Consider the following 12,553-nt stretch of genomic DNA (forward strand, 5'->3'; position numbering starts at 1 on the left):
TAGCATATACAACAAATGGAAGGGTTTTGCTTTAATAGCTGTTAAACGCAGTGTGTTGTGATAGGATATATCTTACCTGAAGACACCCGTTACCAAGTAATGGATAGGATCGTCGATCTGCTTCAGGTAAGCTAATGAATATAACTGCATATAGATTATAATACTGATGACTATTTTATTGATAAATGAGATGTAGGTTTCTATCCTCGAACCCACTTGAAAATATGATGAACAACGTCATTCTACCTGGGTCATGGAATACCTGAAAAAGAAGATTGAAACAGTTAATATAAACGTTGAATACTTTACCTGCTACTGTACGTACGTCATCTCCGATACGTCCCGGGTAAGTATAAATAACAAAATGCAATATACTGGCGATTTAACAATTTAATTGTATCATTTAACATGTTTATCAATCATCACATGTGTTGACGGTTTCTTGAACACGTAATACAGCAACGGCGATACTTCTCAGTCATGGATATATCTGAAACAGGAAGATTGACACAGTTAATACACAGTGATTACATATGGATCCCGCCCGGGTCAAGTATTATAAATAAATAACAAAATACGATGTACAGTAGTCAACGTAACCGGTTTATTGCTTCAATACACTTTCTCATATGAACACTTCACATTATACGGGGTAAATCATAACATGGGTATTTTTTTGACAACACCACCGCCGTATTACCGAAAACAAGTACATCAAATATCACGACAATATCAGTCGATCTCGGAGCAAGTAAACGGAATAGGTGGGTTGTGATTAATTACAGGCGTAATTACAATAGATAACGATTGATCAGGGGTAAAGAATAACGTCCAAATCCGAGAGCAATAAATGTTGCTTCCAGTAATATTTCCCGTTTGCAAGAACACGTATTTCTACCGTACGATACACGAGGTCGCGCGCGGTGTTGGACGTTTCATCGATCGATCGGTACAGGTAATCCTATACTACTTGTCGAGTGCGCTGATGCGTAACGATCTACGGCACTCTGAATTTAAAAACGGCATACTGAATTTAAAAACGACACACTGAGAATACTCAATTACACTTAAAATACTCACGCCACGTTGAAAACGCTCACTTTCACTGAAAAATTCAAACTCGCGCGAGTAAATTCAAGGTTTTAGGGTTACCAGTGAATGTCATCATCATGTAGTCTTTACAGATCACCAACACTTCACCGATCCCCTTACAGGTGGTCCCTTAGTCTCAGGTGACCTAATTATATATAAATATGTAGTGATTCTCTGGATCAGAGCTATAGAACCTTCAGCTCAGCAATAATTTGACACTTTGGTTGCAATGTCTGAAACACAGTTATTTGACATTTTGGCTGCAATGTCTGAACACTCAGTAATTTGACACATTGGCTGCAATGTCTGAAACACACAGTAATTTGACATTTTGGCTGCAATGTCTGAAACACACAGTAATTTGACACTTTGGCTGCAATGTCTGAAACACAGTAATTTGACATTTTGGCAGCAATGTCTGAAACACAATAATTTGACATTTTGGCAGCAATGTCTGAACACAACAGTAATTTGACATTTTGGCTGCAATGTCTGAAACACACAGTAATTTGACATTTTGGCTGCAATGTCTTTGGCACAGTTTCTTGATCATGATGTAGTCACTTCATATGTTACGTTTTCCAGCCATTGTTTCTGTGAATTCCTTGATGTGTGAAGCCTTACAATTAGGGCAGCACTCCAGGTCCATCAGGTGAATGTTGTTGGGGTGGATCAAACAGATTCGTCGCACTCGACCTTTGAAGGTCATTCCACAGGATCGACACAGGACCGTCTTCATTTCCCTGTTACAGATACACTCCACTTTACATGGCTCCATCATCTGTAAAATAATCCATTTTTTTAGCAAGGATTCCAGAGCACTTTTACTTTGTTCACAATTAGTAAACTAGAGCAAAATATCCTCAATACTCAGATTTGATTTTAGGTAATAGTGTACTGGCATGCATATGGGTGGCAGTGTATTAAACCATTCACCTGATAATCAATGTACTATTGTATGAGGCTGAAGGAGTGTGAAGGATTACATGGTCAACTGACTGAATCTCTGAATCGCTGTTCATAAGGTTTAGAACACAATCCTAAAACATTTAAAACATGTAATAAGTCACATGAGATTGGATATAAAACAATGATATAAGTATGACTGGTAGGTGTCTAGGGGCGAAACTAGACTCTAAGAAATGTTTGGTATTATTAGGACTTTTCACAGATGCTTTAATAATTTTGTTATGATTCTTATTCTTATTATTATTCTTCGTCTGTTTTTTTTAGTCTTTATCCTTTAATTGGTAAAAGATAGGCTGACTAAGTATGTTATAGGTTAAGGTCTGAAGATACTTCAGCAACATTTCAAGTCAGTCAAATCTAAAATGGCCACTATGACATCATAGGTGAAAATTTGAAAATGGCCATAACTAAAAAATTGTGGATTTTACAGAGTTCATGCAATCATATTATTGGTAGATTACCTCTGTCTCTAACTTTTCCCCAGTTACACCTTATAACAACAAGAGGCCGAAACAGACCGTAGTGATGCAGTAGTAGTATAGTGGTAGACAACAACTGAGAATAACAACACTTGGTCAGGACCATCTCATAATCATTTCAGGAAAGATACAGCTCAATCCCACTGGTGGAACTTTAGAAGAAGTTTAAGATAGGTGTTGTTCAGGAAAACTATGATTGTGCAATCATGCTACAAAATGGCCACCATCAGTCTGCGATGTTAACCACTAGTCCTATGCCCATGACTAGTACTTTTTGGTTCGTACTAGTGGAAAATCCTTGAATCTCAATATATTTGTTGTAATAAACACTGCATTTTGCTTGTCCGGACTAGTGTTTGAAAATGTTAATGTCACAGACTGCACCATGGCTGCCATGTCAGTTTTCACAGGGCTGAAAAATAGCACTTTGTTTGCTCCCCTTCCTTATAACATCCTCACCGATTTCCAGCTCAATGGCACCAGTGGAAATGAATTGGCATACTATAACAAGTTTAACTCCTAGATCGATTAATCTGTGAAGTCCATATCATGTTTCCTGATAAACCACATCACGATTCCCTATGTACAACATTCCTGTGAATTACTCTCCCAGTATATTTGGGTTCACGATTCCCTATGTACAACGTTCCTGTGAATTACTCTCCCAGTATATGTTTGGTTCCTAAGTTTTTAAATTGTACTCAATTTACAGCTTTTTCTCTCTGTGTATTAACTGATCTGTATCATGATTAGATATTTGACAATTTTCGTTAGAAGAAACACATCTTGGAAATAATTTGTTCCCTATGAATTGGTCTACCTTATCAGTTCCGATGACTCATCATTGATTCGCACGTTCATCTTATATACTAGTACTTTGTACAAGCATTTCACTATTGACTGATTTAAAACATGCAACCACTTTAATTTATTGCTATCGAAATCTCTGTTGCGGAAACCAGCTAACATAATTAGGTTTCGCCTCATAATCATATCAACCAGCCCAACCAACAGGGCCATTTTGTGTGGCCTATTTCTTGGAAATGATGAACAAATTAGAAGTATTCTACTTTCATTTTAAGTATCAAATGTAAAACCAATCTGATTTCACTTATCAATTTCAAATTGGAAAATCCGAGACAAACAGTATTCGATGAGCGAGGGCCATTTTTATCAATCAATCCAAGAGCTTGATGCGACTTTCCAATGTCGCATCAACTAGAGTGTACACGAGTTATCTCCCCTCACACAAACTAGCAAGAAAGCGTAATAATTTGTACAGAAAATAGTTAGGAATACTCAGGGATAAAACAGGTCATTGTTTACGAATTTGACTGTTCGGCAGCTCATTCTTTAATTTGTTTATCTTAAAAAAATGTCTTCAAACACATAAAAGTGTGAATCATATTCCATTATCACAAACAAAATACTTCGCGGAAGGAGATATCATTGTCTAGTGTGTTGTTAGCATGAAGAATTATTTCTGTTATCATCCTCAACTTATTGAGATTTATCATAGAAATAAGTGACATTTTGATTTCCTCCAACAGTTCTAAATGAACTTGTTCTAGTGAAATTTGGCGATGATCGATATCGCCTAAGGTGGCTGTTTCACAGCACCTAAAAATGTGTTTTTCAACATGGCGGCCATCTCAGGATCATTTCAGGCAAGTTAGAGATCAGTGTCACAGGTGGAACTTAAAAAGTTTGAAATATGAAAATTTTACTTTGGGTCAGATGACTAAAAAGGCTTAACTATTAACTATCCCTCCTGCCCCAATGGAGCAACATACTCTGTTTATACAACATTCAATTTCCTTTAGTCAATCACGCTCCAGAACTTATTTCATCAAAATCCATTCTGTCATTCGGGACTTATAGTTACCAATTTAAATAAGAGGCCCATGGGCCTTGACTGTCACCTGAGTTTTAAAATATTTCAGTTAATTTAATTGACCCTTTTTGGCCCTACCCATCAGTCCAAGGGGTCAGTCTGAGCCCATATATATATCATTAAGCTGTCATCTCATGCTGATAATCATAATGTTAACAAAGTTAGAATGAATTCCAATAGAAATCCAACAAATTATAGTCAAAAATGTGATTTCCCAATATAAACTATAGTAAAGTTTACCCCTCCCCAGGGGCAAACGTGAAGACCCCAGGGTCATGAAATTCACAATTGTGGTAAAACAACTGAAGACCCTTCCATCTATGCAGAGTATTTGATTCTACCTTGTTAGGGTATTGAGAAGAAGATTTTTGAAATTTCAGTCAAGTTGACCCTTTTTAGCCCCGCCCATCAGCCCCTGGGGCCAGTCAGGGTCAACATGTGCATACCATCAAACTGTTATCCCATGCTAAATAATGTTAACCAAGTTGGAATGAATTCCAATACAAATCCAACAAATAGGTCAAAAATATGACTTCTCTATATATAGACTATAGTAAAGTTTACCCCCTCCCCAGGGGCAAATACAAGACCCAAGGGTCATGAAATTCACAAATTGGTAAAGCACCTTAAGACCCTTCCATCTATAGTGTTTTATCCCACCACATGTGGGCCCGGGAGTAAGGAAGATTTTTTGAAGTTTTAGTCAATTTGACCATTTTTGGCCCCGCCCCTCAGCCCCCTTGGGGGTGAGGACCATATAATTCACAATTTTGATTAATTTTTAGCCATAGAAGCTTCCTGCCAAATTTCATTGAATTTGGTTTAAGGAATTTTGGAGAAGAAGTTGAAAATGTAAATTGTTTACAACGGAAAAAAGGCTACTAGCTATAGAATATAGGTCACTTGATCATGATGAGACAACAAAGTCTCAAGTGACCTAAAATGTTAACATCTATTTCCCCTATTGGACCTGTTCCTCTGGCCTAAAAGCAGCCTTATCCTCCTTTTATACAACATTACATCTACGTATACTTTGCCGATTAATGCTCCAGACCAAATTTCATCGAAATCCATTCTGGCTTTCGCAAACAAAAGGGAGATCATTTGACAAATTTATACATATAGAAATATTTTATAACCAAATACAAGAGGTCCTGTATTGCTCGCCCGGTTGGATTTGACCAAACGTCAAAATATGTTGGTGTTCAATTTGTTAGCTTTATTTGTTAATGTCTAACACCACTATATATATAGTTGTGGGGAAGGGACCTCAACTGCTTCAAAGATAAAACCCAGAAACAAAGTTCTGACTCCCTAGGGGTGTGAAAAGACCCAAGGGATTGTTTTTACAACATGATTGTGTTTAAAGTAACTAAGTCCCCTAGGGGTGGGGAAAGACCCAAGGGCCTGTAGCTATTTATACAATAGAATCGTAGTTATCTCATTTGGTGGCCAGCGATGCTGCACATGGTTATGGATTAGGAATCTAACACTACAAAAAAAGTGTTTATATCAATTTAGACAAATTGAACCCTTTTGGCCCAACCACTCAGGCCTCCAGGGGTCAGCCCCACCATTTGTCCAATTTTGAATCCCCAACCCTTAGGGATGCTACCGGAGTCAAATAGGAGTGATATTCATTGTTTAGTTTCAGAGAAGATGTCGTTTTGTGTCAATTCTGTCTAATTGACCAATTTTGGCCCCGCCCCTCAGGCCCCCGGGGGGTTGGCCCCATCATTAGTACAATTTTGAATCCCTTACTCATAAGAGTGCTACCAGTTAAATATGAGTGATATCCATTGATTAGTTTCAGAAAGATGTTGTTTATATGAATTCAACCAAATTGACCCCTTTTGGCCCCGCCCCTCAGGCCCCCAAGGGGTCAGCCCCACCATTTGTACACTTTTGAATCCCTATACCTTAGGGGTGCTACCAGTCAAATATGAGCGATATCCATCGTTAAGTTTCAGAGAAGATGATGTTTATATCAATTTAGTCAAATTGACCCCTTTTGGCCCTGCCCCTCAGGCCACCAGAGGGTCATCCCCACCATTTGTACAATTTTGAATCCCTACCCCATAGTGATGCTACCAGGCAAATAGGAGCAATATCCAATGCTTGGTTTCAGAGAACAAGTCGTTTATATTAAAAGAGCCAAATCGACCCCTTTTGGCCCCCACCCTCAGGCCCCTGGGGGGGTCAGCCCCACCATTTGTACAATTTTGAGTCGACATCCCGTGATGATGCTTCTGACCAAATTTGGTCAAATTCTGATCTGCGGTTATGAAGAGGAAGTCAATTGTTGACGGATGGACCACAGACGCCACGGTATGGCATATGCATAATTATGTAATTATATCCGAAGAACCAAGGTGAGCTAATAATTACTCCACAAGTTTAAACTATTTCTTGCAAAATAAATAAATGAATTAATAAATAGATAGGTAGATAAATAAATAAACTAGAAATTGTCAAGGACAATTTGACGGGCTTCGAAAACCTTTTACAACTTTAAGACAGAAATGACCTTTATGACCTTGAATGAGGACATCCATATCAACAAACTGTGTTGCCATACATCCCAGCTTGCTACAGACCCAATATCAGGTCTTTGGGACTTAAGAAGAAGTCTTTTAAAGAATTAAGCATATTTGACCCCTGTGACCATGAATGGAAGTCAGTTTCAGTGTCACCATTTACGCAAAATCTTATCCCATTCCCTTTACAATGTTTCTGACCAAATTTGGTTAAAATCTATTTAGGACTTTATGACAAATAATGATGTAAAGGAAATGATGACAGACAACAGCCCAACGACAGTACCCGCACCATGGCATAACCTTAACTGCCCTTCAGGCCAGGTGAGCTAAAAAGTTGCACAAAGGACTGATAACTCTTGTAATTTATATTCAAGCAAAATTTCAGCTAGGTTCCCCTTATGGGGCCCCTTCCCTCTGTTCCCAGGGGTTGATATCCCCACTAATGAATGCCCTCCCATGATGTTTCAGACCAAATTTGGCTGTTGTCCACTCCGGCATTACAGAGTATTTTAAAGCAAATATTTATCCAAGCTCCCCTTTTGCGGCCTGCCCGTCTCCAGGGGTCAAACTAGTCATTTATAAAGTCCTACCATATATAGTTATAACCATATAGTTTGTATTTGGCACCATGTGATCAAGTCCTGGAAAAATCCTGGAAAACTCAAGTCTGTATGAACCATGATCAATCAGACCCAGAGTTGAAATTCTTTACTTGAGGATCTGCATTACCTTTGGCCTTTGGACCAACAATTTAATTTTTTTTACATTTTTAACGATTTATTTAAAATTTCTTGACTTTTTTTTTTTATCAAAATAACAATGTTATTTGCATCATTTTGACCATACTTTGGTAGGTCCTATGCTAGAACACGCGGTGCCGCGGGAAATTTGGTTTTGTTGTTAATTTTAATTTCTTCAAACATATAACCAGTTATGTGAGAAAATTCAAACTCCCAGGAAACTTGTTTTCTTTGTCGCACTAGTTTTTTACAATTTGACACTAAAAACTGAATTGTAAAATATTAATGGTTTTATTTTTCATAACGGACTCTCAAAGTCTCAATAATATGCGTTGAGATTGCACATGATCCGATTACATAAATCACCGCTTACTTGACTCGGCGTGGCCGATACATATCACGTTTTAAACAGACCTTTATCAAACAGAATAACTCCACATAAAATAGACATTGTATCACTTTACCATAGGTCTAGCAGGTGAGCCTGGTCCTTGGTTTGAAGAACGAACGAACGACATGGCGTTCTTCAATGCTTTTCCACGGGCAATCGCCGAACTCGTTGGGGAGATGGGTTCGCCCTCGTGACTTCTGTCATCTGTGTGCACATGTAACACGGGTAAAGTGTGTAGAGTTGACATGACACTGTCTGCCCTAATTATGTCAATAAACAAACTATCGTTTTTAACTTTTTACACTTCAGTCTGTCGTCGCAAGTTGTGTCCACAATGACCACATGCAGTTGATGCTGTGTTTACACCACGTGACCAGTTCAAACGCAGAGTGACACCTCGCGGGAAATCATAGCACATGGCGCAGGCTCCGTTGTCGTGCACCTATGCTTATAAAAACTTTTCAACTTTTCAGTTCACATCTCCTACAAACCCGCATACCTATTTTAATGAAATTTTGCAGTTAGTTTCTATGGTATAAAATGTAAAAAAAAAAATTATATGGGCCCAGTAATGGTAGAATCTTCATTCATAAAATCGCGGAATTCATGGCCATAGGGTCTCGCGTTTCCCTCCGGGGAGGGAGTAAACTTTACTGTAGTTGATAAGTCTGTATAGGGAAATCACATTTTGAACATCTTATTTGTACTGAAAATAATTCCAGTTTGTTTAGAATTATCGATATGAGATGGGGTATACATATATTGATTCCTGACTGACCCGACTCACGACCCTGGTGTCTAGTATTTTGCCAATGGGAGGGGGTAAACAGAGAAATCACACAATGTTCAATTGAAACAGAGACTTGTATATCACGTGATATACAAGTCTCTGATTGAAATAACTCGAACTTGGTTAGAATTATCAGTACGATCGAAATGGAAATGAATGAGAGACGTATACTTCACGAACATTCGTAGTTTAAGTAGTTATAGATCACGTCCATCTGACCACCAAGTTAGTTTGGTTTGATCAAGGCTCGCCGGTATGGAACGACAAATCAACATATATTAAATTAATTGAAGATAGGTTCAATTAAATTAAATATATGTTTAATTCAATTAAAGATATGTTTAATTCAATTAGAGATAGATTCAATTCACACACACACCCTCTCACACATACATACACCAGCAGAGCATCTTCTTTGGCAATTGCCCTCATCATCGTCTTCATAATTATTATTCATGCCAGCACTTATGATGCTCATCTAATAACATGTTCTTTTTCATATCAAACATATGCACATGTGTACTAACACATATCCTTATATGGACCTACTTACATGTGCACTACACACAATTAACCTTATATACACACACTCACATGTGCACTTAAACAGAGCCTTTCCTGAACTGTTTGATTTTTTGTTTTTTGTTTTTTTTCTTAACCGATGATAAAAGATTCAAATGCAGCTTTTTATATCTCTTAAAATTGGCTACAGACAATAATTATTTGGAACGTGTGTAAATTTGCTTGTGTACTCATCACTGCATGTCAACATGTCACCCGATCACAGCCAGGTAAGGTGTGAATTAACGTTACCACAGGTAAGTTGTGAATTAACGTTATCACAGGTAAGTTGTGAATTAACGTTATCACAGGTAAGTTGTGAATTAACGTTATCACAGGTAAGTTGTGAATTAACGTTATCACAGGTAAGTTGTGAATTAACGTTATCACAGGTAAGTTGGGAATTAACGTTACCACAGGTAAGGTGTGAATTAACGTTACCACAGGTAAGTTGTGAATTAACGTTACCACAGGTAAGTCAATCCAATATGACTATTCCTTACAATACACAGCCAAAATAACTAATTATCAGATTAAATATGACTGACGTGCAACTAACAGAGCCATGATCGATTTCATTTTATTTATTTATTTTTTTTCAATTCAATTGTTTCCAAATGCAACACAGCATTCTGAATGGATTCTTCAAAACACAAAAGCTGGTCTCTACATATAGAATAACATTCTTTCCAGCGCGGCATAAATTAAGCATTTACTAAAATTTCTTAGGAGTTTTAAAAATTTTACTCGCAAACAGTTGAGTCAACTTTTATGCAGAGGAGCGCAGGTAAAAATACTGCTTCATGTATAAATTATCTCTGTTTGAAAAAAGCGGACCACAATAATATAAAATGAGTTCCATCCTTTCTCCTCTTTTACATATTACATAATTAACGAGTGTAGGACAAAAGCCCCCCCCCCCCCCCCCCCCCCCCCCCGGACAAAAGCCCTTCTATATACATGTAAATTAAATTGGTATGCTTTATATAAATCTATTTTTAATAGTAAATAGTTATGTTATAATATAAGTAGTATTTTATCAATAATCGTCGATTTCATGGTGCCATCAGGTTCCTAAAACATCTCCTTTTTCAGTATCTGTGTCTCAAATTATAATATAATGAGTGCCTAACCAAACATGTTGCTCTGTGTTGTAATTATTTTAAGAATTATTAAAATCATAGAAATAATATAAAAACAAATTTATACCTGTACAAACGTAGACATTTCACTGTTGAAGTACATGAAGTCATTAATGATATATTTCTTTTCAGGAGAATACAACATCAATGAAAATGTAACAGTTCAAGTAGTAGTTGTTTGAACCGGTTGCTTACATTGCAGAAGCCACCATTGCTAAAAACATTATTGAAATTAAAAAAAAAACTATCAATACAAAAAACAAAAATAAAAATTGATTTTTTATGAAGGTGCTTTTGTCCATTTTGTGATTAGTGTGAAGGGGCTTTTGTCCTAGGGAATAATGTCCTAATGCGCTAAATGTCCAGGAGGGCTTTTGTCTGTACCCCATAATTAACACAGCCTTTGAGCTCTCGGGATATGCCTGTACCCTAAGCTTAGTAAGGATATTTTTAATTAAATTTTACAGTTAAAGACTTATAATATAATTCAAACCGGCCAACAATGTGTTTAGATATAATTAGTGGAGTTTTCAAAGTTGTTTCTCAACTCCTGGATAAAACAATCGTGTATCCGTTGAGTAAATAGCAGTAGATATGATTTTTTTTACGGATATAACGGCACTCAAAAGAAATGTTAAAACTCACAATATCAGGATCATTGTCCATCACTAATACAATGATATATTTGTTATTGTTGTATGCGATATTCCGGTACCGGAAGGACCGATGTTGATACTGTTTTCGACTTGGGGAACAAATAGAATAATCTAAATATATCAGCTTTCGTTCTGGTTAAACTTTAAGGCCCATGTTTATGGAGTGTAGGACAAAAACCCATTTTGTAATTAGCAGAAAGTGTTAGTTTTGTAACATACTCATAGAAAATATAACGTTTTATATCATTTTCTCATAGTGTTTTTTAACCATATAGTCCCTTTAACGTTGTACTGTATATGGTATTTCTTTCGAGTGTAGGACAAAAGCCCCCCCCCCCCCCCCCCCCCCCCCCCCGGACATAAGTTCCCCCCCCCGGACAAAAGCCCCTTATTTATAAATTTAGTTGGTATACTTTATATAAATCTGTACTTTTGAAAAACAGAAACTGTATATAGTTTTTTTTATCTCTGAAATTTGGCTTTTGTCCGTACCTCATTTCTTTCACTGAAGAAGAATGTATGCGTGTGAAAAGTGTCACCATTATCAACTACGTGTCCCAAATAAAGGAACTTGAAAAGCTGTAGAGAATAGAAAGTAAATAATGAAGAAGAAAGACGAGACAATAAACAGCCTTCACATAAGAACAAGCGAAGAGATAGATCTCTAATTTAAAATCTATCAATTTGGGGAAGGACGAGTAACTAAAACTGAAACAACGCCTGATTGTGAGCCTACAAAATCAGATAAGTGGATATAACGGGCAAAATATCCCACCCAGGAATAACTTTGGTTAATCACGAACATAACCATTCAGGGCAGCACCGATCGCACATATCTTTGGAGCACGAACAGTTGACTTCCGGCCGAACTTTAGACATACAATAGTGAACAGTTAAAACATTTTTAAAAAGTCGCGACTTTACCGGAGCCGGAGGGATATTTCATAATGAATTTGATAAAATTAGTGGTACTTATAGAAATAAAAATAGGTGTAAAAGAAACATTTATTGGACAATTTAGATTTTTCAAAATTTTGGATTTCTTCGCGGTCTAATTTCGCGTTGTAAAATTGTTATATTTACAATACAATACAATACAATACAATACAATACAATATTTATTAGAGTGTCACACATTTTTACAACATGGTAAAAACGAGACACTTAAAAATTATATCTATTAAGAATATCAAGTATCTTGTTAAAATTAATTAGGATTTAAGAACACAACTTCGACTTATCTAAAATTGCAAGATTAGAGAAACTACCAGTGCAGTAACATAACCTCCATATTTGGGT

General features: G+C 36.9%; 1 protein-coding gene across 1 annotated transcript; it reads right to left on the reverse strand.

Annotated features, from left to right (window-relative positions):
- Positions 1 to 1,166: 1,166 nt before the first annotated feature.
- Positions 1,167 to 8,479, reverse strand: LOC117329911. Its single transcript, XM_033888140.1, has 2 exons — positions 8,179 to 8,479; positions 1,167 to 1,873 (listed from the first exon to the last, which is right to left on the reverse strand). Exons 1-2 carry the CDS (start codon positions 8,350 to 8,352, stop codon positions 1,658 to 1,660), a joined length of 390 nt encoding a protein of 129 aa, XP_033744031.1. The 5' UTR covers positions 8,353 to 8,479; the 3' UTR covers positions 1,167 to 1,657.
- Between the last annotated feature and the right edge of the window lie 4,074 nt (positions 8,480 to 12,553).

Source organism: Pecten maximus, chromosome 6 (genome assembly GCF_902652985.1).
Source record: "Pecten maximus chromosome 6, xPecMax1.1, whole genome shotgun sequence".
In the NCBI taxonomy this organism is placed as follows: Eukaryota; Metazoa; Mollusca; class Bivalvia; order Pectinida; family Pectinidae; genus Pecten; species Pecten maximus.